The following is a 23,573-nucleotide window of genomic DNA, read 5'->3' as shown; positions in this document are numbered from 1 at the left end:
GGGGTTCCTTGTGAATTCCTTTACATGGGGTCTTGTTGCTCTAGTCTCTTTGCCCGAAGGCTCTTTCATTGAGCTCCAGAGGCTGTGTCCAAATGTGTTCAATTATCAGGCTCTTTATACTGAATAGGCACTGTTACTTAAAAGGTGGTTTCCCTAATATCCTAGTAATAGCTGAGCACAGAAAAGGGCAAAGAAGACAAGGATAAGAGAGAAGACATATTTAGACTGACGGGGAGATAGTCGAGTCCTTTTGTACTCCTGTGAGGTCACAGATTAGCAGACCGACAGTATATGGAAAGGGGGAGCTGGAACATCTGCAGAGATTTTCTCAGGATTTACCTGTACACAACAGGAGTGCCCGTGCTCTCTGGGACCTTGAAGTTCAGATGGGGTGAATAGTGACACTGGAGGAGCTTAGCGTGGTCTGTTCAGCAGTATGTTCTGCATTGTTCAGCCTAGTGCTTGTGTGGGAAGAAACGGTTGCAATCATTCAGTGGGGCACTGCTGCTATGTCTGCGGACCATGCATGCAGATTCCTCCGATCAACATTGTGAAGTCTTTTTAAACATTTACAGAGGAAGGCGCAGACAGAAGAGCAACAGCCTGATAACAGACGCTGCAGCATCGTTGTGTCTTAATGATGTAAATCTTTCGCTCCTTTGTGGGATGAATTCCTAATTTTCACTTTGAAAAAGTGGAACATCTGCCACGTATTAATATAACCACAGGCTGCCTCATATTTATTTATTCAAACTCTTGTTCTGTCGTGCATGAATAACTACTCTCTGTCAGCCAAGCCAACACACTCCAACAGACAACAAACAAGGAAACAATTTGTGTCTCAAGGGAATCGGGTGATATAGTGGTTCGGTATGGAGATCTTTGCTGAGGTAGCGTTTTAAGTATGGAGCCCAGAATGTGGTCCCCCTCGATGCGAGCGACTGCTGCGCCGAGTGCGTGTGTTGTACCTGGTGAAGCTTCCCACTCAGTCACCGAGGATCCCCAGCCTTGGCTCGCCTCGGTCCGGACCGCCTGGCTGCCTGTTGCGTGGGCCGATCTGGAGGCCTCTCTCACCGTGGCTCTCCCTCTGTCCGTGTCGCACCTGCAGGTCCCGTGTTTTCTGCACGCCGTAGAGATGATCTGAGAGCGGGAAGGGATCAGCGCGTGTCACTTCCTCCATGAACACTGAGATTTCCGTCTTCTGCAGAGCGATGAGGATGAGGTCGTCAAAGTGGAGCCCCGGATTGGCTCTCCTAATGGGCGTGGTCACCAGTATCTGTGCCTTCACTCTTACCGCTGCCATAGACATCCCTCTGGAGGGTAAGTGACCTGGGTGGAATATAATAAACCTTTGTAAAGTACAGTATATTGATTTGGTTTTCCAATGCATGTAATGGTCAGGGCAATCCACAGGTAGGCCAATTCTTTGCAATATTACAGTCTGTAACTCGGTGTCATACCAAAAGCTGTTCAGCCACAGAATATCCATGAATGGAACACTTCCTTGGTTTAGTTAGGTTGCTATGTTCCATCTTGTTTTAAATCAGGTTTCCTCATTCTCTTGTATTGGGGCTATGTATCTTACAGTTTCCTTGGAAACGAGTACCAAGTTTTTTCACCTTCTAAATTATTCAGAAAACATCTCTTAAGGGCCCGTATGAAAAACACAGCTCCAAAAAAGGTTTTTGAAAATGCAAAGCACACTTTTGTTGATGCAGATTTATTCTCTGCAAATGCAATTCACAAACTTCTGTTTGTAAAAAATAAATAGGAAAGGGTTATATCTGAGACAAAAGAAGCGGATCATGTGTAAACCTTTGTCTGTTTTTGTTGCCTTCCTGTTGCCGTGGATACCTAGTCTTAGGTCACGTAAACAGTAAGTTCGCTCTTATTGCCTTGTTCCATCCTACGTTAGCGGCTGTCTGTCCCTTGCTTAATCTCTTGGCTCAGTGGTCAGCGCCACAGTTGTTGTTCCACGGCACCGCCACGTACAGCAACTCATGTGTCATCACCCATTTATTAACACAGTCCACATCTTAGAAATGAATTACCAACCATTTAATTGCATGTCGTTTTAACTCTCACCAGGGGTCATTATTTGTTTGAATATTGTCTATCACTGTAGTTTTACTGTTACACAATGAAATATCACCGTGGTGGAAATGAATCAGCCAATACACCCTTGTGTGAGAGATTTGTTTGAATGTGAAGCGTTGGGTCTGTCGTTTGTTGTCCAGTTGAGCAGCTGCCTACCATCACAGAGGCATCCCCTGGCTCCATGATCGCCTTCCCTTTCGACGAGAGCTTCCCCATGACGTGTAAGGCCAAAGGCAACCCCGAACCAGAGTGAGTACTGGCTGTGCTACCACGCACCGGGCCCGGTTGGGGGAAGGGACACCGCGGGAGGGTTTGTTATCCGCCTGTCGCCCGCTCGGTGAAACGGTGTAGAGAGTGTGGATGTTTCATGTCATGCTGTGAAGTCTTGGACCTACTGAGGAACAAGTTCAGATACTAAACAGTGTTTATTTGTCGGAAACCCATTTTACGGTTGACATGGAATGGTTTGCTGCAAGTGAATCGAAATGGTTGAAATCGTTTGTTATAGATTCCGATGGACAAAAGACGGGGAAGACTTTGACCCCTACCAGGACCCCAGGCTGATAAAAGAGGACAACTCGGGGACATTTGTGATTCCCAACACTGGGAACCTCACAGAGTACCAGGGAACGTACCGCTGTTACGCCACCAACAAACTGGGAACAGCCATAACGGAGGAGATTGAGTTCATCGTGCCCCGTGAGTAGCCTCCATTCATACATTTCAGAGCTCTGAGGTGCTCTCCGTATAGTTCTTTCAAATTGATTCAGAGCCTGGGACCCATTCTAGTGACCGAGTCGCTCCATCTTGACCTCATCGTTGTGTTGGCCACGGCAGAAAGTCAGTGTTCCACCCCTCAGCTGCCTCCCATGAGTACCTATAGAGTGTGTGGCGGAAGGTAGACCCATCTAGATTCTCCATCATTTCCCTCGGTACATTTTTCATTTAGTTTGAAACCGTAGTACATACATCTTCAGAAACCCAGACCGAGGGGAACAGTGACTAAATGCGGCCATGCTTCAACCATTCAGTGTGGCTGACATGCGGTAATGACATCTATTTCTTCCCGCAAGCCGGGATCTGAACAATGCGCTGTAGAACCCCAATTCACCGGTCGCGTCAAGAGAACATCCACACGTCAAGGGTTCCGAAATGCTAGCGCTGTAGGACTCGCCACCTACTGGATAGGCCGGCAACTACGCCGCGTGACGAACACTCGACCGCGTGTCACGCTCTTTTTGTTTTGTTTATTTAATCAGATGTTCCGAAGTTTCCTAAGGAGAAGATTGATCCCATTGAAGTGGAGGAGGGTCAGCCCGTCATTCTGGAGTGCAACCCTCCGAAAGGAATCCCTCCCCTGCAGATCTACTGGATGACCATTGGTGAGTGACGAACAGGCTATCGCACCCCCCACCCCCGGAGAGGCATGTCCCAGTTATGTCCAAGGCTTTGTGTTGACATCTGCGGTTATATTGAATCACAAAAGCTCAAATAAATGCTACCACCCTGCGGTTTAATTGGCATGTCCCCCCCCCCCCAGACCTTCGGCACATTGAGCAGGATGACAGAGTGTCCATGGGACTGAACGGTGACCTGTTTTTCTCCAATGCACTGTGGAAGGACAGCCGTCGGGACTACTGCTGCTTCGCCGCCTTCCCCAGGATCCGCACCATCGTACAGAAGACGGCCATGTCCCTCATAGTCAAGAGCAGTAGGTGTCCGACTAAAAGACACGATTACTTTACGGTGTCAGCTACGGCTCGTTACGGTCACTCAGTCTAGGGAAGATTCCGGTGAAAGGGTTGGCTTGGTTTTTGTTTGTCGAGTCCGGTTTTTATTTCCTTACTGTCAAGACCACTGATGCTTTCATGAATTTAAACCACCGCATTCTGTCATGTTTGTTTAGTTTTATGGATGTTTTTAAATGTTGATGTTACTCACCTTCATTTCAGGAAATTCAAGTAGCAGTAGTGATGGTAAGTTACATTCCATATACCATACCCTTGTCCAAACCACCCCATACCGCACTTTAAGTTACATTCCAAATACCGTACCGTTGTCTGAAACACCCCATACTGGACTTCAAGTTACATTATATGACAAACCCTAGTCTAGTACACCCTATAGGCTTTTCTTTTATATCAGGGTGGATATGGGCTTCAAAATGTTTTACATTTTAGGATAGCAGACACTGAAAAGACACTGATTATTTCAACTCGTTCCTTAAAGCCAATTCAATCCTGAAGAGAAAACCTAGTCTTCTGGTGCCCTCTGGTGTCAAGTCAGAGACACGGCTGGTGAAAGGGGAAACACTACAACTGGAGTGCATTGCAGAAGGCTTGTAAGTAAAGCTCTCTCTCCCTATTCCTAAGAACTGCATATCTTCTAAACATTTAATAATTAATGAAGAAACTCAGGAATATATAGAAACATCTTTTATTTTTCTGTACCTTGTAGTCCAACTCCCAAAATTGAATGGGTGAAGATCGATCACAGGCTGCCCGACAAAGTGTCAATAGAAAACCATGGCAAACTACTGACCATTCACCATGTTGATGAGGAGGACAGTGGCAAGTACAGGTGCAAGGCTAAGAACATCCATGGAGAGGCCGTCCACAACTTTGATGTATCAGTGGAGGGTAAGTGGAGGACATTAACCAGACCAAGTTAACCTTTTTGACTTAATTAAAAATGTAAATATCGTGACCAATTTGAAAGTCATGCCCCCCCCGCTCTGTAAAGGATGTTTCCTAAATTATTATATTCAACATTCATATGCAGTTTGGAGGCTGACGTTTCCAAAAAAATGTGAGATAAGCTCTATTTCACTTTTTCCCCAAGAACCATGTATATTATATTCTGTTATCATAAGTGATATTATTAGGTATTCTAAAGAATACGTAATAATATTTACCTTTATAAACATGTCTATTAGAATATAACATTGTTTTAGTCAAAATGACTCTTCCTGGCAGAAAGGGGGGTCCAAAAAGGTTTAATATATAACTGGATTACTCTTGTTACAAACTGCTGTGTGGCTTTAAATGCTTTTATAGGTGTTACTGTACAAAATCAGAGACCACCACTTCACAACAGTAACATGTTTTCAGAAGTCAGACTGCCATCTACTGTACATAGCATGAACTGCTATTCATTTGGCCTCAAGTGCAGAAGGTTACAATCCGACAATCGACTTCAATGCAGAATCTGATTGAAAGCCGGGGCATTTATTGAGATGTGTAAACTGAGCTCTGGTTCACTCCCTGGTCTGTCTTTGCTCTTCCCAGAACCTCCTCGGTGGGTGACGGAGCCTGAGAGCCAGCTTAGTATGATCGGCTCAGACGTGCACATTAAGTGCTCTGCCTCTGGCACGCCTCCACCCACTATCCAATGGATGGTGAATGGAAAGCCCCTCGAAGGTACGTTCACCCACCCCAAGCAGACACGGACGTCATATCTCGGGTAACCGCCAACGGGTTCACAGTTAACGGATTTCGTCATCATTTGCAGAGGTCCCAGCGTCTAACAGGAAAGAGTTCGATAACGCCATTGTCTTGCACAACGCCAAATCTGCCAACAGCGCCGTCTACCAGTGCGAGGCCTCCAACCGACACGGGACCCTCCTGGCTAACGCCAATATCATGATCATGAGTAAGTCCACATGATTTCGCCGGTTTAACTCTCCACTACCAAAAATCCTGTTCCACCATCTGAGGTTTTACTAGGTTTTAACGGTTGGCAATAAATAGTTGCTCTACATCTGTCCCTTACATATTGGGTTTTACCAGATGTGCCCTCTCATTTAGTCACCCATTAAGAGTGGCGGTTTATGAGGAGGAAAGCGCGTTGAGGAATCCGAGCGGTTGCTTGGCAAAGAAACGGGCTGCATCTGTGTCTCTGTAATTGAAAGACATCGGCGTGATGTGGCGAAAGACTGTGTGAGTGGTGTTGTGTCTGGCTCGAGAGCCGTCTGTGGCGCCTGCAGCTCCGGTGCCGCGGCGAACTGATGGCTGTCTCAGCGCCACAGCCGTCCGTATGGCCAAACCCGCCCACGTCCCTGCGGGTCAACCTGTCTGCTCCCAGGCATTGGCACGACAACAGGTTTCTCTTGTCCATTCAGAATTAAGTCCCGTAAGACTAACAAAGGCTTCTTTTTTTTTTTATGAAAGCAGATTTATATAAACAGGGTATTTTTTTGCCGAAACGTCTGGAGTTTGTCACCGGTGACACAAAAAGTTATTGACTGCACTTTTTCTGGATGCAAACTCTCAGCAGATCCTCAACATCCGAAATCACAGCACCCGCTGTTTTGAATAATGAATCGAGACAGACGTACTGGCGGATGGTTTGGCTGGAAATGATAAGAAACATTTATTTTTAATTTGGCACTCGTTTTTCCATTTGTTTACACTTTCTTTTATTAATTTTTTCTATCTTCAAATTGTTTAATGATTAGTGTTCCAGTCCAGCCCTTCTTCGAGAGGGATTGTTTGTTAACAAAAAAGATAATCAAATTTTTACCCCACTTGGTCTTCTCATTTATTAAACATTTTATTATCCACATTTTCCATATCTTTGTAAAGAAATTCTACAAGACAGAGTCGGTCCGGGCAGAGGACATCATTTAAATCCATTCTTGTCTGTCATCACATCCGTCAGTGTTAGAAGATTAATCTGTTATCTTTCTCGTTAATGTCACAAATGCTGAATCACTGCCTGGAATGTCTCTCCCTGCAGACCAGCCTCCTATGATCCTGACAGAGAACGGTCTGGAGTATTCAGCAGTGCAGGGAAAGGGTGTGGTCATGCACTGCAAGGTGTTCAGCTCTCCGCCCTCCACCGTCACCTGGTTAGTGAACGGGCCTGGTCCCAGACTAGAATCGACTTCTGACAACTCATCCTACTTCAGTTGGCATGCCAAGAGTCATTGGCTGAAGCCCATGAAAAAACGCTGGGCCAAGCTGCTCCAGTTCTGACCAGTCCTCTCAGATTCCAGCAGAGAGCAGTAGATATCAATGAGTCAATAGACAGAATGGATTTGTCATTTGGGCCACCGCTGTTAGCTGAAATAATGTAGACAGAGGAAAACATCTTCCACCTACCAGTATCTTTTATTAAAGCAACGTTGTGTTGTTGTGCTTAACAAGGCACCTGGGTAATTGAAATTAAATTGGAAGTGGAGACTTGAATTGATTTCTTTAAATGTACAGGAACAAGGATGACTCAACAGGGTCTGTGGAGGGACCGAGGTTTACAGTTCACGAGAATGGATCATTGGAGATCCATAATGCAGAGAAGGAGGATGTGGGCCAATACACGTGTGATACCGAGAACACCGAAGGGAAGTCTGCAATCACTGCCGTGCTGGAAGTTAAAGGTATGGCGAAATAGCTCCACGCGTATAGAACCATGTGATCTTTCTGACTATAGTCTGTGACCCAATGAGGAAAAAACTATGGGTGAACTGTCTGGCTTTTTCTGTTTAAGTCACATGCCCAGACATATTGAGTCATTTACTGTAACATTCCTTTTTTTTTTTGTCCAAGATCCCACAAAGATATACCAGACCCCAAAGGACTTGCAGGTCCCAGTAGGAAGCACTGCTCACTTCTCCTGCCTGTCAGTGTATGACAACTCCTTCAGTGACGACTTTCAGATTGTTTGGGAAAAAGACGATACGGTGATAGCACTAAACCGCACAGAGAATTCCGGGTAAGATGAAGCCTTTCGTGCGGTGTCACAGATCCAAGCCTAGCCGGAAAGTTCACTTGCTTTTTAGATTGCACAGATCAATAGGCTGTCTGCCTTTTTCTCCCACGATAGATATTTAATAGAGGACGGTATGCTGCAGATCGTCAACGTAAGCCACAGAGACCAGGGCATGTACAAATGTGTCGCCAGAACTCCAGTGGACCTGGATACTGCCTCTGCAGTACTCATAGTGCTTGGTGAGCAGAGTAAAATACCTTGAAGCCTGAACGTACAGCCCACAACACAACAGAAACACATACAGTGGGGAGCACAAGTATTTGATACACTGCCGATTTTGCATGTTTTCCTACTTACAAAGCATCTAGAGGTCTGTAATTTTTATCATAGGTACACTTCAATTGTGAGAGACAGAATCTAAAACAAAAATCCAGAAAATCACATTGTATGATTTTTAAATAATTAATTTGCATTTTATTGCATGACATAAGTATTTGATCACCTACCAACCAGTAAGAATTCCGGCTCTCACAGACCTGTTCGTTTTTCTTTATGAAGCCCTCCTGTTCTCCACTCATTACCTGTATTAACTGCACCTGTTTGAACTCGTTACCTGTATAAAAGACACCTGTCCACACACTCAATCAAACAGACTCCAACCTCTCCACAATGGTCAGAACCAGAAAGCTGTGTAAGGACATCAGGGACAAAACTGTAAACCTGCACAAGGCTGGGATGTGCTACATGACAATAGGCAAGCAGCTTGGTGTCTCTGTAAAGCACTTTGTGACAACTGCTGTTGTAAAAAGCGCTTTATAAATAAATTTTGATTGATTGATTTGATTGATTGGTGAGAAGGCAACAACTGTGGGCGTAATTATTAGAAAATGGAAGAAGTTAAAGATGACGGTCAACCTCCCTCGGTTTGGGGCTCCATTCAAGATCTCACCTTGTGGGGCATCAATGATCATGAGGAAGGTGAGGGATCAGCCCAGAACTACACGGCACGACCTGGTCAATGACCTGAAGAGAGCTGGGACCACAGTCTCAAAGAAATCCATTAGTAACACACAATGCCGTCATGGATTAAAATCCTGCAGCGCACGCAAGGTCCCCCTGCTCAAGCCAGCGCATGTCCAGGCCTGTCTGAAGTTTGCCAATGACCATCTGGATGATCCAGAGGAGGAATGGGAGAAGGTCATGTGGTCTGATGAGACAAAAATAGAGCTTTTTGGTCTAAACTCCACTCGCCGTGTTTGGAGGAAGAAGATTTCTGTAATTGCAAACAAAGGTTTCTGTACCAAATATTAAGTTCTGCTTTTCTGCTGTATCAAATACGTATGTCATGCAATTAGATGCTAATTAATTACTTAATCATACATATGTAATTTTCTGGATTTTCTAGATTCTGTCACTCACAGTTGAAGAGTACTTAGGATAACAATTTCTAACTTCTTCATGCAAAATCGGCAGTGTATCAAATACTTGTTCACCCCACTGTAGCTTGTCAGAGTATGGATTGTCTATGTGCATTGGACAACATTTTACAATCCCAAAAATGTGTTATTATTCAAATAGTATTCAGTTAACCGAAATACATGTTTTTAAAAACGACCGGTACAACATGAGCGCTACAACATAACGCGCAAAGGAGTGGGTGTAGTTCCCATGAACACTGGATGGAAAATGCTAGTTAGCTAAGCTAGCCACATATATGCTATTTGCGTAACTCACCGTTTTCTGCACTCTCAACCACCTTTAGATTCCAGATCCGAAATGTACGTAGTGTTTTGTGGCTAAATATTTTAGGTAACATTAATTCCCTTGAATTAGTTACAGTTAATCCACTAACAATAGGCTATGCTTTATGTATTGCCTGACTGGGCCCGAACACACTACTACTGATTTAACTGACGATGGTAAACAATAAACATGTGGGTTATAAAAATGACATGAACAATTATATATATTTTTAAATGTCATGGCATATCATCATATGTAAAAATTAATGAGTGCAATTTTGATAGTATTCAAGTCTATATATTTCAACAACAAAAAAATACATATGCTATGTAAAAAACATTGTGGGGCAAAAACACACACAAGTACTCGAATACTAATTACATTTCGGATATTCGACTATTCATGCCCATGCCTATATGGATCCAAACGTGGAAACCGAGCACATCATGGCTTGTCACCCTTAGTAGAGCGCGACGCGATTGCACCACAATTCAGACCTTTTGTCTGCGTTAACGCCACAAAGACTTCACACCGGTTGCGTCACAACCTCGCATTCCTTTTCGTCCGTCAATTTTGTGTACAGCTTCATTGTGCCTTTGACGTTTATCCTCGGGCCCTTTCCACTACCCGGGGACGCTACACCTTTGTTGTCACAGCGTTGTTTTTGTGCTGGTGTTGTCTTGCAGACGTCCCGGATGCGCCAGAGGACTTGGTGCTGTCTGAACGCAAGGGCAGAAGTGTGAAGCTCAAATGGATCCCTGGGAAGGACCACAACAGTTCAATCACTGGTAATAGTCAGGCCCTACAAAACACAACCAACCCACTCAGCAGCTGACATGCATCAGGGCCGTAGTATACACAATGATAAATCCAGGGAAAATATTTTATAAGAAAATGGCATCAGCAATCTTATTGTGTAAGTCTCATGTCAACATCCCATTTTTCATCATTGTTTGAAACAAGTTTCCAGCTTAACGCAGGTCCTGACGAGTTCCCTGCACAGCCGGCTGTTAGATAAGCAGCCTTTTTGGCAAAGGACTTTGTCAGATTGGGGACCAGTCTGTGTCTTACCCTTTCAACAGATTTCATTATTGAATATGAGGAGAGCCAGTGGGAGCCCGGGAACTGGAACGAGCTTCAGAGAGTTCCTGGAAATCACGACTCGGCAGTCCTCAAACTTTACGGACATGTCGACTACCGCTTTCGAGTTTCAGGAGTCAACGCAATTGGCAGGGGACGGCCCAGTGAGCCCACAGAGAGATACAAGACCCCTCCCTCAGGTAGGAAGTTCGTCCTCGCTCACATTGTCTTATCCTCCGCCTTCACACAGCCCTACCTCCTCTGCCGCTTGTGAACTTTAAAACACTCAACCGTCTGAGATAATTGATTCCACTCTTGTTGAAACTACGGTCTCTAATGTGCACATTTCACAGTAGATTTCTTCCACTAACAATTTCAATTCTGGCAAAATCCATATTTCTTCTCTCCCACCAGCCCCGGACAAGAACCCTGAAAATATCAAAATCGAAGGTCATTTACCACATGAATTGGATATCAACTGGGAGGTAAGGAACAGAATGTGGTTTAATATTCCTTCCCTGCATATGTACACACCTCTCTGAGTATTTCACTGCAGTTACATTTTAGAGAAATCAAATCATTCAACAGGAAAATAACCGATAGTGCTGTCTATTTTATTTAAGTGTCATTAAGAATACCTCAGAAATAAATGAAATATTGTATCCTTGCTTTTGATCGGTCTTATTGTAATGCTCAGTTTAACTTGTGTTTTTTGATAGAGCATAGTGAATTGTAAAACTCCCTAACCTCATTGTACTGCTTTGATTAGGAAGTGAAAACGAATGGAGCAGAGAGGAAATGTACAGTAATAACTTTATTGTAAAAAGATGAATCTCACCCCCACTTATCTTCCTGCCCTAGCCTCTGAATTCATAAGCTCCACTCATTGTTAATGATTTGCTTTTGTGGATAATAGTATCTTACTCTATTTCCCATTGTGGTCAGGCCATTGTGAGGAAAGTTCTAGATCTCTCTATAATCTGTGAAGTCCTCGCCCGCTTCTGTTATCAAAGGGTTGCCTCAGAGCTGCCCGGATTCAACTGAGTCGTATTGTTTCACAGATTTCATATTATCAAAGACTGAGATCCAAGTGTATGGGCTTGACATGATAACCCCACAATAGCCTACAACGTAGAAGGAAAAAATCAAAAGCGCCAAGCTCCAGTGTTCAACTTCCTGTGAAATGGTAATAATCTGTGTGTTACTGTTGTTCTGACAATCCCTACTGTTGCAGCCATTGTCCCCCATTGAACACAATGGGCCAGGCCTTGAATACAAGGTGAGCTATAAAAGGCAGGATGTGGAGGAAGACTGGCAGGAGCATGTGGTGAAGCGACACTCGTTTGTGGTGAAGAACACCCCCACGTTTGTGCCGTATGAGATTCAGATCCAGGCGAGGAACTACCAGGGATGGGCGCCTGAGCCCAAAGTGGTGACCGGCTACTCGGGAGAGGACTGTGAGTGCATATGAGACAACCCTAGGCAAATGTATATTATATTGTACAGTAGGTACCGTTCAGCACTGAATGGCAGGGTGCAAGCCTATAAAAGCTGCGCTCTGAAAAAGTCCTAAATAGTTTCATCAGAATCCTAACCCACCAGTTAAAGTAGATGGCAGTAGCTTCACTGAGCCTATGTATTCTTACGCTAAAGTGAAAAGTATCTTTGAGAAGTCATAAACCATTCCATTTCACACATGTTTTTCCTTCTTCTTTTTCTTCTTCATATCTTTAGCTTTCTTTTGGATTTGCCCTCAGGATGTAACCTCAGGTCAAATACAACGTTACCCTTTAGATACAGAAACACCTTGTTAAAGACACACCGTCTGCCTTCCTTTTAGAGCTCTTCTACTCCTTTGTTGTCATTCAGTCCCGTATCCTCTTTCAGATGGTAGTAGCGAGCGCTTTGCTAGTCACGCTGGTCTGGAAGCCGTTAATCCCATTTATTACATTGCGGTCACTGACCTCTAGATTATTGTGTTATAGATGTGCATGTTTAAAAAGGGCCTACATACTCAGCCCGCCCAGCACCACCCTTCTGACCTGGCGGGTCGATCGCTGCAAACGCTAGCACACCTCTCACACGCTGCTCCCATCCACTACTCAGCGTGACATATGGTCTGAACGGTCAGTGTGCTGTGTGTTTGGCCCTCCAGTTCCCTCGGCGGCCCCTGACGATGTAGCCGTGGAGGTGATGAACAACTCGCTGGTCAAGGTCAGCTGGACGCCAGTTCACAAGGACAAGCTGCACGGACATCTGGGAGGCTACAGGGTAATTCCCCGCCCCCAAAAAAAATGGCCCGGGAGCTTTTAGACACAGTTTATAGGGAGATAGAGCCTGACCTTGCCTGGTTCTTCTGGGCCTTTCAGCCCCACCTCCCCTTCCTGCGGCTGGCAGCTCGCTGTTCCCTCACGCCGGCCGCTGGGGAAGAATAAGAACCATTCAGACTGTAGTTTTCTTTTTTTTTTGTACGGCTATTATCCCCTGCCTTTATTTTCTCCCGCGTGATGTGTTAGTGTCCTAACACTGTCTCTCTCCCAACGTCTCGGCGGTGACAGATAAACTGGTGGAAGCTCCGTAGTCTGCTGGACTCGAAGAAGACTCACGGGGAAAAGCATACCCTGACCGTCCCGGGGGAGCGCAACCACGCTGTCGTGCCGGGTCTCACGCCATTCACCGAGTACAGCCTCATGGTGATGACCTTCAACGGGCGAGGCAGCGGGCCTGGCAGCCACCCTGTCACCTTCAAAACCCCCGAGGGAGGTAAGATAGGGAGGGAGGGGGGCGCAGTGGGATGTATTGATTCTGTGCCATTCTACTAAAAAACGAAATAGCACTCCAGACGAGACCAAGAAAACATACCCTGCTTAATCCTCGTATGTTTTTTCCCCAGTTCCGGAGAAAAACCCAGTTTTTAGAGTGAAGGATGTCCAGAAGCACACTGTCACCCTGACCTGGGCACCACCAACTGAGACCAATGGAGTCCTCACAGGATACAAGCTTGAGTATCAGCTAAGTATGGACTCTTTTTCTCTTTCTTATTAAACCGGAGCATCTTACATGCGCCAAACAAACCGCTCCTTTATTCTGTATTACTAGCGATCGCTTGAGCATTGCTGTGCTCGTGTGTGCTTTCTCCGGGTGTTTTGTACTTTAGATCCTACAATCTGTGTTCAAGTTATTTCCAATTATAGAAATGTGAGAAAATGCACGCAGAGCTGTGATCGTGAAGATTCACAGGTTTACGCCTCGGCAGTGGTCACACGAGGATATGATCAAATATAGACATAAGGGGGAAAAAACCTGGATAAAAGACCATTGGGGAAAAGAATGCGGCCAGAGACAGCGTGCAAGCAGGTATCCGGTACGACTCAAAGACCGTTTTACCCTGGACCGGGTCGTTCTTGTGACTGAGGCGGTTGGTGTGGTGTCAGGGGGCATGTAAATGAAACACATAGAGGAAGCAGACTACATTGACCCAGGTGAAATGCCATGTGTCCCAGCAGCGCCAACCAGGGACAGTGTGTCACAGCCTCTTAAGGTCGTTGTCAGTGTCTTGCCCCTTTTGTAATTGACCCCCTCCTGCCCCTTTGTCAGTGACCTCGTCCAGATTAATCCCAGAGGAAAAAGAAACGGGACATCCACGGTGTATGTGTCTGCCTCCCCCACCCCTTCCGAGCCTGGTTCCTCTCTACGTTTCTTCCTATATTTTGGCCCCTCTAGGGAGTTTTTCCTATCCACTGTGCTTGAACAATGTTGTTGCTTGCTCCTTGGGGTTTCAGGCTGGGTGTTTTGTAAAAGCACTTTGTGACAACTGCTGATGTAAAAAGGGCTTCATAAATAAATGTGATTGATTGATTGAGGTAACGTTTCTGTGACAGCATCACAAGGTCGGCACTCCCTATGGGCTTCTGATTTGGCATCCTGCGCGACAGGGCCGTACAGGTTGTGGTTGGAAGCTTTTATCGTACGAGTGCGACAAAGCCAACGGTCTCTTTTAAAGTGTGGGAGGTTCCTCCCCTCGCAGGAAGTCATGTGCGGAATGTTGAAGATGATGCGCGTGGCTGTCAGTGTGGCGCAGGGCGGAAGTGCCTGTGGAATTTGAAGGCTGCGGCACAGTTGTTTCCAGGGCCCGAGACCGGATTCTTGCAGGGCCTCGCAAACTCTATGTTTCACAGGTCCTGCTCTGTTAAACTGTAGGCCAGTCCCATCTCCTGGGAGTGCCGAACCAACACACAACACAGATTAGACTTTACGCACGCTTACATAATGCAGTGGTATTTTCACAAAACCCCTAGAATATTGAGTGTCCTTTTCAAAAGAATGGACTTATTTGTACTGTAGCACGCATCTAGTCCGGCATCTCTCTCTCTCTCTCTCTCTGTTTAGTCAATAACACGGAGGAGGTGGGGGTCCTGCAGTTGGTGAATATCAGCAATCCGGGAACCACCGCGTGGACCCTGCGTGACCTGGAGCCCGTCAGCAGGTACAAGTTCTACCTGCGTTCCTGCACCAGGGCAGGCTGCGGACCCCAGGTCAGCGATGAGACCACCACCACTCCTGAAGCGAGTAAGTCAGGCAGGCCGGGCTGGGCTGGGCGGGGCATACTAGGGCACTGAGGAAAGTACTCATGGGGATGGAAGGGGGCTTGCGTTCAGGGTTACGGGTAACAGCTAGGTAGAGGGATGTTGGTTTTTGAAGGAGGACGTACTCTGTAGATGACCACGCTTGGACGCCGCAGCCGGCCCATGTAATAAGGCGCTAGCTCGTTTCATTTCAGCGCATAACATACTGGCAGGCTTTTCATATCTCCGGGTAAGTAATTTTTTGTGTGTAAACAATATCATAATGGTGTGAGAAAGGGTTCCATTTGTCATTGTCATGAGCAAGTGCTTATTGATTTGAAGGAGAATGCAAGCTATGAAACAATGAGCTGGAAAAGAGAATTGGCTTTGCCATGTGATACTGTAGATTTCCGGTATTGTATAATGATATGAGAATTGGTAAGTTAAGTGAATTGCATTGCTTTGTTTCATTCATGCATTTGACATATTTTCATTTTATGAATTACAGTATATGTAATTTCTACTTCAGACACGTACTAGATATGTACTCTCAAGCTCAATTCAAGTGAGGCTGTTGGAGTGTAGATAAGCCAGTGGCACCATATTAGAATCTAATAAAAAATAAGCAAGTGCACTTGAATTTGTAATGGAGAGTTTGTACTATACTCTGTGGCACCAGGACACACACAGTCCCTATTCAACAATAGGAGGATTTGACATGGGTCCTCTGTCATGGTGAGGCCATTGGCGTTGATTTAAAAACATTCTATGATATGAATCGTAACAAAAAAATAAATATATTTTCACTCAAACAAGAATGCATGTTTAGATGTGTTTCCATTACGAAATTATATAGTGTGACACTAAAAGAAAAGTTTTCTCTCTGTGCATTATCGTGTGATAGTATTATTTTGGACCTACAATACATCCTGTAAATTCAAGTTAAAGATTAAGACTCCAATGTAAATCCACTTTATGTACACGATTGGGTGTCCGATCACACAGGGAAACATTTAGCCTCTTTTTTTTAATGCTTATTGGGCAGTTGGGGTCTGCATATGCTTTTGCTGTGCCATGCTAATGAACATAAGGCTTTTATCTTTATGCAACTGAAAATAATATATGCCGGCTCAAGTGTCCATCCTTTGGTACATTTGCTGTGTTGTGGAAGCTGACACCACGTTAAATACATGTGTCTGCTTGGCAATACTTTATTTTCTTCCCTCACCAGCTTCAACAGCGGTACTGACAATGTCAGTGTGTAGGATTCTGTTTATATGCAGGGGGGAAAAAATTACTCCAGTCTAACAATGCTGTAAAACATGCCTTCAGGTATTTTCTCTTCGAAATAACAACATTAATTTATTATGAGTGTGCAATTAATTAACTGGATAATATCCCTGATTGATAGTTAGGGTTATAGTTAGGCTACAATTTTCATTCAGTTCCTGAGACGGAGTAAGGCTACTCTTTGGATATGCCCGTTTGTGTGTTTCATGTAACGTGTATGTTCTTTAACGTAGACTAGCTGGGAGTGCATTGATAGGACATGGGGTTGATGTGGGGGGGGGGGGGGGGGGGTGGATCACGCAGCTCCTGGCCCTGTTGCCTGCATGGTTGATCAGGTCAAGCAGGCGTTTAGCAAAAGTTACTGAATCCTATGTCAGCAACAATTAAGACACTTAATATTTCACGCAAATATGGGACTAAGATGATGCCGATACTCACCTCATCTGTGAATAATTGCCCTTGTCTGTTGCATACCCTTGCCATCAGCGCTAAGCACTCAGATGCCTCCTTTCATTAGTACGGTAATACAGACTCCCCTGTTTTCTGAACAACTTTGTGGTTTTCTCTGCAATAACAATGGTAATGAGTATCCCAATTATTAATTCACATGAATCCAATCTCATTAGTGAATCTCTTAAAGCCCCCATGCAGTCCTTATAATTGTCTTTTTTGAGTCATCATAGCAAGTCTAATAAGTGACTGTGTTTATTTAAGGGGGGGATGTATTTCCTTGAACCCCGGATGGCCTTTGGAATACTCTGTTTGATCCTGTTAGGAAAGAAATTACACAATATTTACATACACAGCCCCGACTGGTTGATAGGACATTTTAGAGCCTACCCCCATGCCCAGATTAATAGGCTCTGGTCTATAACAATCAGAACAGCTTAAAGTAGACCAACGTTTATGAACATGAACTGACTGGAATTCCAGACTTAAAAACACCTTTACATTAAAAGGGCATTCTAAAAATGACAGCCCTGGCTGTTTATTAAAATGTACTTCTGTTCAAAGAAAAACTGGGATCAAATTAAGCTTTAACTGCACCATACAGAAAGACTATCATCAGATCTTCATTGTATTTTAATGTCATTAAAAGTTCAAATAATCATGTCTTTGCCTCAAACTGAACAGTGGAATAGTCCATTTCTGTATTGCCAATTATTACTAATCAGACATTATTCTGCAGTTTTTTTTAATGGTTTTCATTACTCTGTTGTAGTAACCACCCTGAGCAATGTTATAACCACTATGGCCGTATTTGTAGTGCACTAACAATTGTGCTAGCCTGCTCAGTAGACAATATATCCACTCCTCCCTGGCCATGGCCAGAAGACAATAATCTCAAGATCCGTCTTTCTTTTCAGGTCTGTCTACTTCCCCCTAACCTTCAACCACTGCAACCAATGCCACCCTTTCAATTATGTACATGTGTTGAGATAAATGAAGTTTAAATAACGCTGATTTAATAACCATGTATTCTTGTTTTTGTTTTATTAAATTGTATGCTGCAGCCAGGTTAGGGAAATATGATTGAATACAATAACCATAAAAAGTTTAGAACTCCATACATTACACTCAGCCACACTCACTCAGACTTTACACCTGGCTCAGATAGAGAGACAGGATTGAAACCCCACAATTAACATACAAATGAAACTGCCCCCTATACAGCACAAAGAGACCTTCTGTCTCCAACCCCCTGATGTTCTAGTCTAGGTTAGGACAATAGAATGTAAATTACTGTAACCTGGTTAAGATTTCACACCTGTATGCAAAGAACCTGTTGATCTATGACCGAGAGTAACCCCCAAATGGGAAAAGTTTAGAGCATGTCCTTCTTCATTGGACAGCGAAAACAAAGAGATTCGTCCAACATGTCACCATGCCAACGAAGAGCCAATAAGGATGGGTTTTACTCTCGAGAATGAAAAGTAACCGCCCCTGTGGCGGGAGTATGAAAACCAATGTTCGATCTTGATTCGGAGCGAATATTTTGTGGAAGCTCGAGGGTTGAGCAAATATTTGACCACTGCAGTGTATTTCATGTATTTTGACTTATCAATTCATTAATACATCTACATGCTAAATTTCCATTTGGACCGAAGCCTTGTCCTTCTTCAGAAATTCTGATACACGTAAAATTCTTAACACATGTTATCTTTGAATTTCGTGTGGCGGTTATAGTCCTAGGTGAAAACGCCGTAGTGATGGAGTAGGATTCAAACACTCTATTTTCAGTTGAACCTGGAACAGTGCAAACCAGCTTGAGCATTGACGTTGAGTTAAATTCCGGCACGCAGCTTAGCAAACTCCTAGAAGGACAGTTACATTGAATCCATCCCCACACCCCTTGGTGTAAGTGTAGCCAGGTGTAGTTCGAACAGGACAAATATGTCTTAATTGTCGACGATTGATTTGTTGGGCCCCAGTCTGCTTTAACATGGCAGAATATTGACCGAACAGTCACCTGACATTCCTGTGTAACATTTAACCGGATAAACAACAACCGTGTCCTGGGACAAGCAAAAGTCCATAGCAACATTTGAGCTGAGGGAAATGTCGAAACCGGCCTGGAAGAATGAAGAGGAGAAGGAGGTGTGAGCTCTTAGGAAGAGGGTGATATTTAAGTGGACAGTAAGTGGATAAGTGGAAAGCTGTTGAAAGCTGTGGATCGGAATATTCTGGCGTACCGGGCTCTGCCTTTAAAGAGCTCCCTGGCTTTGAAGAGAGACGTCTTTCAGGCGTTGTGGCGGGGCTGGGCCTGTACTCCCTGCTGTGGTGGCAGATGCTTTCTGCAGCCTTTAATACGAGACCGAGCAGCGCCACGTCAAAAACGCCAAGCCCTGGGATATTTTTAGACGTGTCCAGTGTCAGTTGGCGTCATCATGCTAGACGAATGATGGGAATTACCATAGTTACGGAGTCATGCATCAGCATTACTCACGGTGTGTCATTTGTGCTCACAGGGACGGCTAACGCGGACACAGGTGTCCCTGTGTACTGAATTATCACCTAAGCAAATAATGACACCTGAGCAGGAGACTCCGTCGAAGATTTGCATCTTTCCCTGAGGGAAATTACAGGGATTGTTTGACGTTGATCGGCCCAGATCAAATCCGTCCAATCCAATCCCCCCATACTAAGTTTAGTAATGTGGATCAATCTAGCATTCTCATCCACAACTCCAGAGGCTCTTTGATATCTTGTAGTGTCGGAGACGTTATTATTCTCTGAAGTATTCGTTTTACATTTACAGTGTAGGCATTGTAGCAGATGCTCGTTTCTAACATTGTACGGGAGCAATTGGGATAAGGACAGAAGGAGAGCTTTTCACCTTGCCTGTGTGGGGATTTAATTTAGCAACCTTTCAGTTACTGGTCAGATGCTATAACCACTAGGCTGTTTGCTACCCACATTCACCACTATGTATACGGATGAAAATGCAGTAATGCACATGGACTTACAGTACTGTAAGTCTTAGGCACCTAATCTAGTCAAACTAGTTATTTATTTGGATGGTGTTTGTTGGGAAAAAAACAAGATTACATTATATATATATATATATGTTTTAATTAAAACACTTACTACCCATATAAATGGCCTTATTTTGACTTTCAAGTGCCTAAGACATTTTCACCGTACTGTATGTATTTCCATTTAATTGTTTACTTGGTGCTAAAACCCAGTTGAACTACATGTATCACTCAACATCTTATATTTTTTATGTCTCTATATCTGGCACATACATACTACAGCAGTGTAAATCTCCTGAATGTGATTTAAAAAAACAAAGCAATAGGTGGTATTGCTTAACTAGAAAGGCCAGATTTTGGACCCCCTTTCTGTGCCAAAGAAGAGTCACTTTGACTTAAACATTCCAAAACTTTTTTACGAAGAATGTTCAGTATTGTTTCCCTGACAACTATAAACTCACTCTTTCTCCAGGTACCTCTATTAAGAGCCTGAGTTTGACCAATATGTTTTTCTGATTGAAAAACATGACCCTTTTCTGAAAGCATATAAGAAAAGAAAAATGTATATAAATATATATACACTGAACAAAATTATGAACGCAACACTTTTGTTTTTGCCCCCATTTATCATGAGCTGAAATCAAAGATCTTGTACTTTCTCCATGTACATAAGGCCTATTTCTCTCAAATATTGTTCACAAATCTGTCTAAATCTGTGTTAGTGAGCACTTCTCCTTTGCCGAGATAATCCATCCACCTTACAGGTGTGGCATATCAAGATGTTGATTAGACAGCATGATTATTGCACAGGTGTGCCTTAGGCTGGCCACAATAAAAGGCTAATCTAAAAATTGCAGTCTCACTGTATTGGGAGGGGGGGGGGGTCCGGGGGCATCTGGAAACCAGTCAGTATCAGGTGTGACCACCATTTGCAACACATATCCTTTGCATAGAGTTGATCAGGTTGTTGATTGTGGCCTATGGAATGTTGGTCCACTCTTTGAGTTCAGCTGATGATAAATGGGGGCAAAAACTAAAGTGTTGCGTTTATAAATGTGTTCAGTGTATGTATATACACTCACCTAAAGGATTATTAGGAACACCTGTTAAATTTCTCATTAATGCAATTATCTAATCAACCAATCACATGGCAGTTGCATTTAGGGGTGCGGTCCTGGTCAAGACAATCTCCTGAACTCCAAACTGAATGTCCATCCATCCATCCATCCATCATCTTCCGCTTATCCGGGGCGGGGTCACGGGGGCAGCAGTCTAAGCAGGGATGCCCAGACTTCCCTCTCCCCAGACACTTCCTCTAGCTCTTCCGGGGGGACACCGAGGTGTTCCCAGGCCAGCCAGAAGACATAGTCCCTCCAGCGTGTCCTAGGTCTTCCCCGGGGTCTCCTCCCGGTGGGACGGGCCCGGAACACCTTCCCAGGAAGGCGTTCCGGAGGCATCCGAAACAGATGCCCAAGCCACCTCAGCTGACCCCTCTCGATGTGGAGGAGCAGCGGCTCTACTCTGAGCTCCTCCCGGGTGACCGAGCTTCTCACCCTATCTCTAAGGGATCGCCCGGCCACCCTGCGGAGAAAGCTCATTTCGGCTGCCTGTATCCGGGATCTTGTCCTTTCGGTCATGACCCAAAGCTCATGACCATAGGTGAGAGTAGGAACGTAGATTGACTGGTAAATCGAGAGCTTCGCCTTGCGGCTCAGCTCTTTCTTCACCACGACAGACCGATACATCGACTGCATTACTGCAGAAGCTGCACCGGTCCGTCTGTCAATCTCCCGTTCCATCCTTCCCTCACTCGTGAACAAGACCCCTAGATACTTAAACTCCTCCACTTGAGGCAGGCACTCTCCACCAACCTAAAGTGGGCAAGCCACCCTTTTCCGACTGAGGACCATTTCTAAGGTTTACAAAGAATGGTGTGAAAAGGGAAAAACATCCAGTATGCGGCAGTCCTGTGGGCGAAAATGCCTTGTTGATGCTAGAGGTCAGAGGAGAATGGGCCGACTGATTCAAGCTGATAGAAGAGCAACTTTGACTGAAATAACCACTCGTTACAACCGAGGTATGCAGCAAAGCAATTGTGAAGCCACAACACACACAACCTTGAGGCGGATGGGCTACAACAGCAGAAGACCCCACCGGGTACCACTCATCTCCACAAATAAGAAAAAGAGGCTACAATTTGCACGAGCTCACCAAAATTGGACAGTTGAAGACTGGAAGAATGTTGCCTGGTCTGATGAGTCTCGATTTCTGTTGAGACATTCAGATGGTAGAGTCAGAATTTGGCGTAAACAGAATGAGAACATGGATCCATCATGCCTTTTTACCACTGTGCAGGCTGGTGGTGGTGGTGTAATGGTGTGGGGGATGTTTTCTTGGCACACTTTAGGCCCCTTAGTGCCAATTGGGCATCATTTTAATGCCACAGCCTACCTGAGCATTGTTTCTGACCATGTCCATCCCTTGTATGACCAACATGTACCCATCCTCTGATGGCTACTTCTAGCAGGATAATGCACCATGTCACAAAGCTCGAATCATTTCAAATTGGTTTCTTGAACATGAAAATGAGTTCACTGTACTGAAATGGCCCCCACAGTCACCAGATCTCAACCCAATAGAGCATCTTTGGGACGTGGTGGAACGGGAGCTTCATGCCCTGGATGTGCATCCCACAAATCTCCATCAACTGCAAGATGCTATCCTATCAATATGGGCCAATATTTCTAAAGAATGCTTTCAGCACCTTGTTGAATCAATGCCACGTAGAATTAAGGCAGTTCTGAAGTTGCTAAGTCTTAGGTTTAAACATGCATTGTTTAATACCACAGAAAACATTCCAGGGGTGTACTTACTTTTTCTAATGTCTGTAGGTCATGCTAATAACACTGACTGGAATTACCCACTGACTTCATTTAGGGATGCTCAGATTCATAGTCCAATAGAACCATGACAGTGATGGTTTAGATTGAGATGGCTCATACAACTTATTTCATTGAAATTGCAGATACATACACTACTGTTCAAAAGTTTGGGGTGGCTTAGATATGTCCTTGTTTTCAAAAGAAAAGCAATAATTTTTTGTTTTCCCACTTACAAAGCATGTAGAAGTAATGCTGGAAACCCAGCCACGACCCATCTTCAATGCTCATACTGAGGGAAGGAGGTTGTTGGCCAAGATCTCGCTATGGCCCCATCTATCCTCCCTTCAATACGGTGCAGTCGTCCTGTCCCCTTTGCAGAAAAGCATCCCCAAAGAATGATGTTTCCACCTCCATGCTTCACGGTTGGGATGGTGTTCTTGGGGTTGTACTCATCCTTCTTCTTCCTCCAAACACGGCGGAGTGGAGTTTAGACCAAAAAACTCTATTTTTGTCTCATCACATGACCTTCTCCCATTCCTCCTCTGGATCATCCAGATGGTCATTGGCAAACTTCAAACGGGCCTGGACATGCGCTGGCTTGAGCAGGGGGACCTTTTTTTAAAATCCATTATGGCATAGTGTGTTAATAATGGTTTTCTTTGAGACTGTGGTCCCAGCTCACTCCAGGTCATTGACCAGGTCCTGCCATTTAGTTCTGGGCTGATCCCTCA

The 23,573-nt window shown here is 44.5% G+C and overlaps 1 protein-coding gene across 7 annotated transcripts in view; it reads left to right on the top strand.

Moving 5' to 3' along the window:
• The window catches only part of chl1b (cell adhesion molecule L1-like b), an 86,406-nt gene that overhangs the window by 49,991 nt on the left and 12,842 nt on the right, over positions 1–23,573 (top strand). For 4 of the 7 annotated variants that reach the window (XM_010881944.3, XM_020055843.2, XM_010881943.3 and 1 more), the window contains exons 2-24: positions 1,109–1,320; positions 1,859–1,876; positions 2,238–2,346; positions 2,606–2,796; positions 3,357–3,479; positions 3,638–3,808; positions 4,050–4,073; positions 4,327–4,438; positions 4,555–4,736; positions 5,385–5,516; positions 5,608–5,748; positions 6,835–6,946; positions 7,308–7,474; positions 7,644–7,809; positions 7,921–8,045; positions 10,236–10,337; positions 10,632–10,829; positions 11,044–11,114; positions 11,864–12,086; positions 12,785–12,900; positions 13,188–13,392; positions 13,523–13,645; positions 15,019–15,198. In XM_010881944.3, the coding sequence (XP_010880246.1) occupies positions 1,179–1,320; positions 1,859–1,876; positions 2,238–2,346; positions 2,606–2,796; positions 3,357–3,479; positions 3,638–3,808; positions 4,050–4,073; positions 4,327–4,438; positions 4,555–4,736; positions 5,385–5,516; positions 5,608–5,748; positions 6,835–6,946; positions 7,308–7,474; positions 7,644–7,809; positions 7,921–8,045; positions 10,236–10,337; positions 10,632–10,829; positions 11,044–11,114; positions 11,864–12,086; positions 12,785–12,900; positions 13,188–13,392; positions 13,523–13,645; positions 15,019–15,198 (3,133 nt within the window). In that variant the 5' untranslated portion in view covers positions 1,109–1,178. The remainder of the gene's footprint in view (positions 1–1,108; positions 1,321–1,858; positions 1,877–2,237; positions 2,347–2,605; positions 2,797–3,356; positions 3,480–3,637; positions 3,809–4,049; positions 4,074–4,326; positions 4,439–4,554; positions 4,737–5,384; positions 5,517–5,607; positions 5,749–6,834; positions 6,947–7,307; positions 7,475–7,643; positions 7,810–7,920; positions 8,046–10,235; positions 10,338–10,631; positions 10,830–11,043; positions 11,115–11,863; positions 12,087–12,784; positions 12,901–13,187; positions 13,393–13,522; positions 13,646–15,018; positions 15,199–23,573) is intronic. The other 3 variants (XM_020055844.2, XM_020055845.2, XM_020055847.2) reach the window with 3 other exon arrangements.

Source organism: Esox lucius, chromosome 17 (assembly GCF_011004845.1).
Source record: "Esox lucius isolate fEsoLuc1 chromosome 17, fEsoLuc1.pri, whole genome shotgun sequence".
In the NCBI taxonomy this organism is placed as follows: domain Eukaryota; kingdom Metazoa; phylum Chordata; class Actinopteri; order Esociformes; family Esocidae; genus Esox; species Esox lucius.
This window is presented reverse-complemented; position numbering and strand designations above follow the sequence as displayed.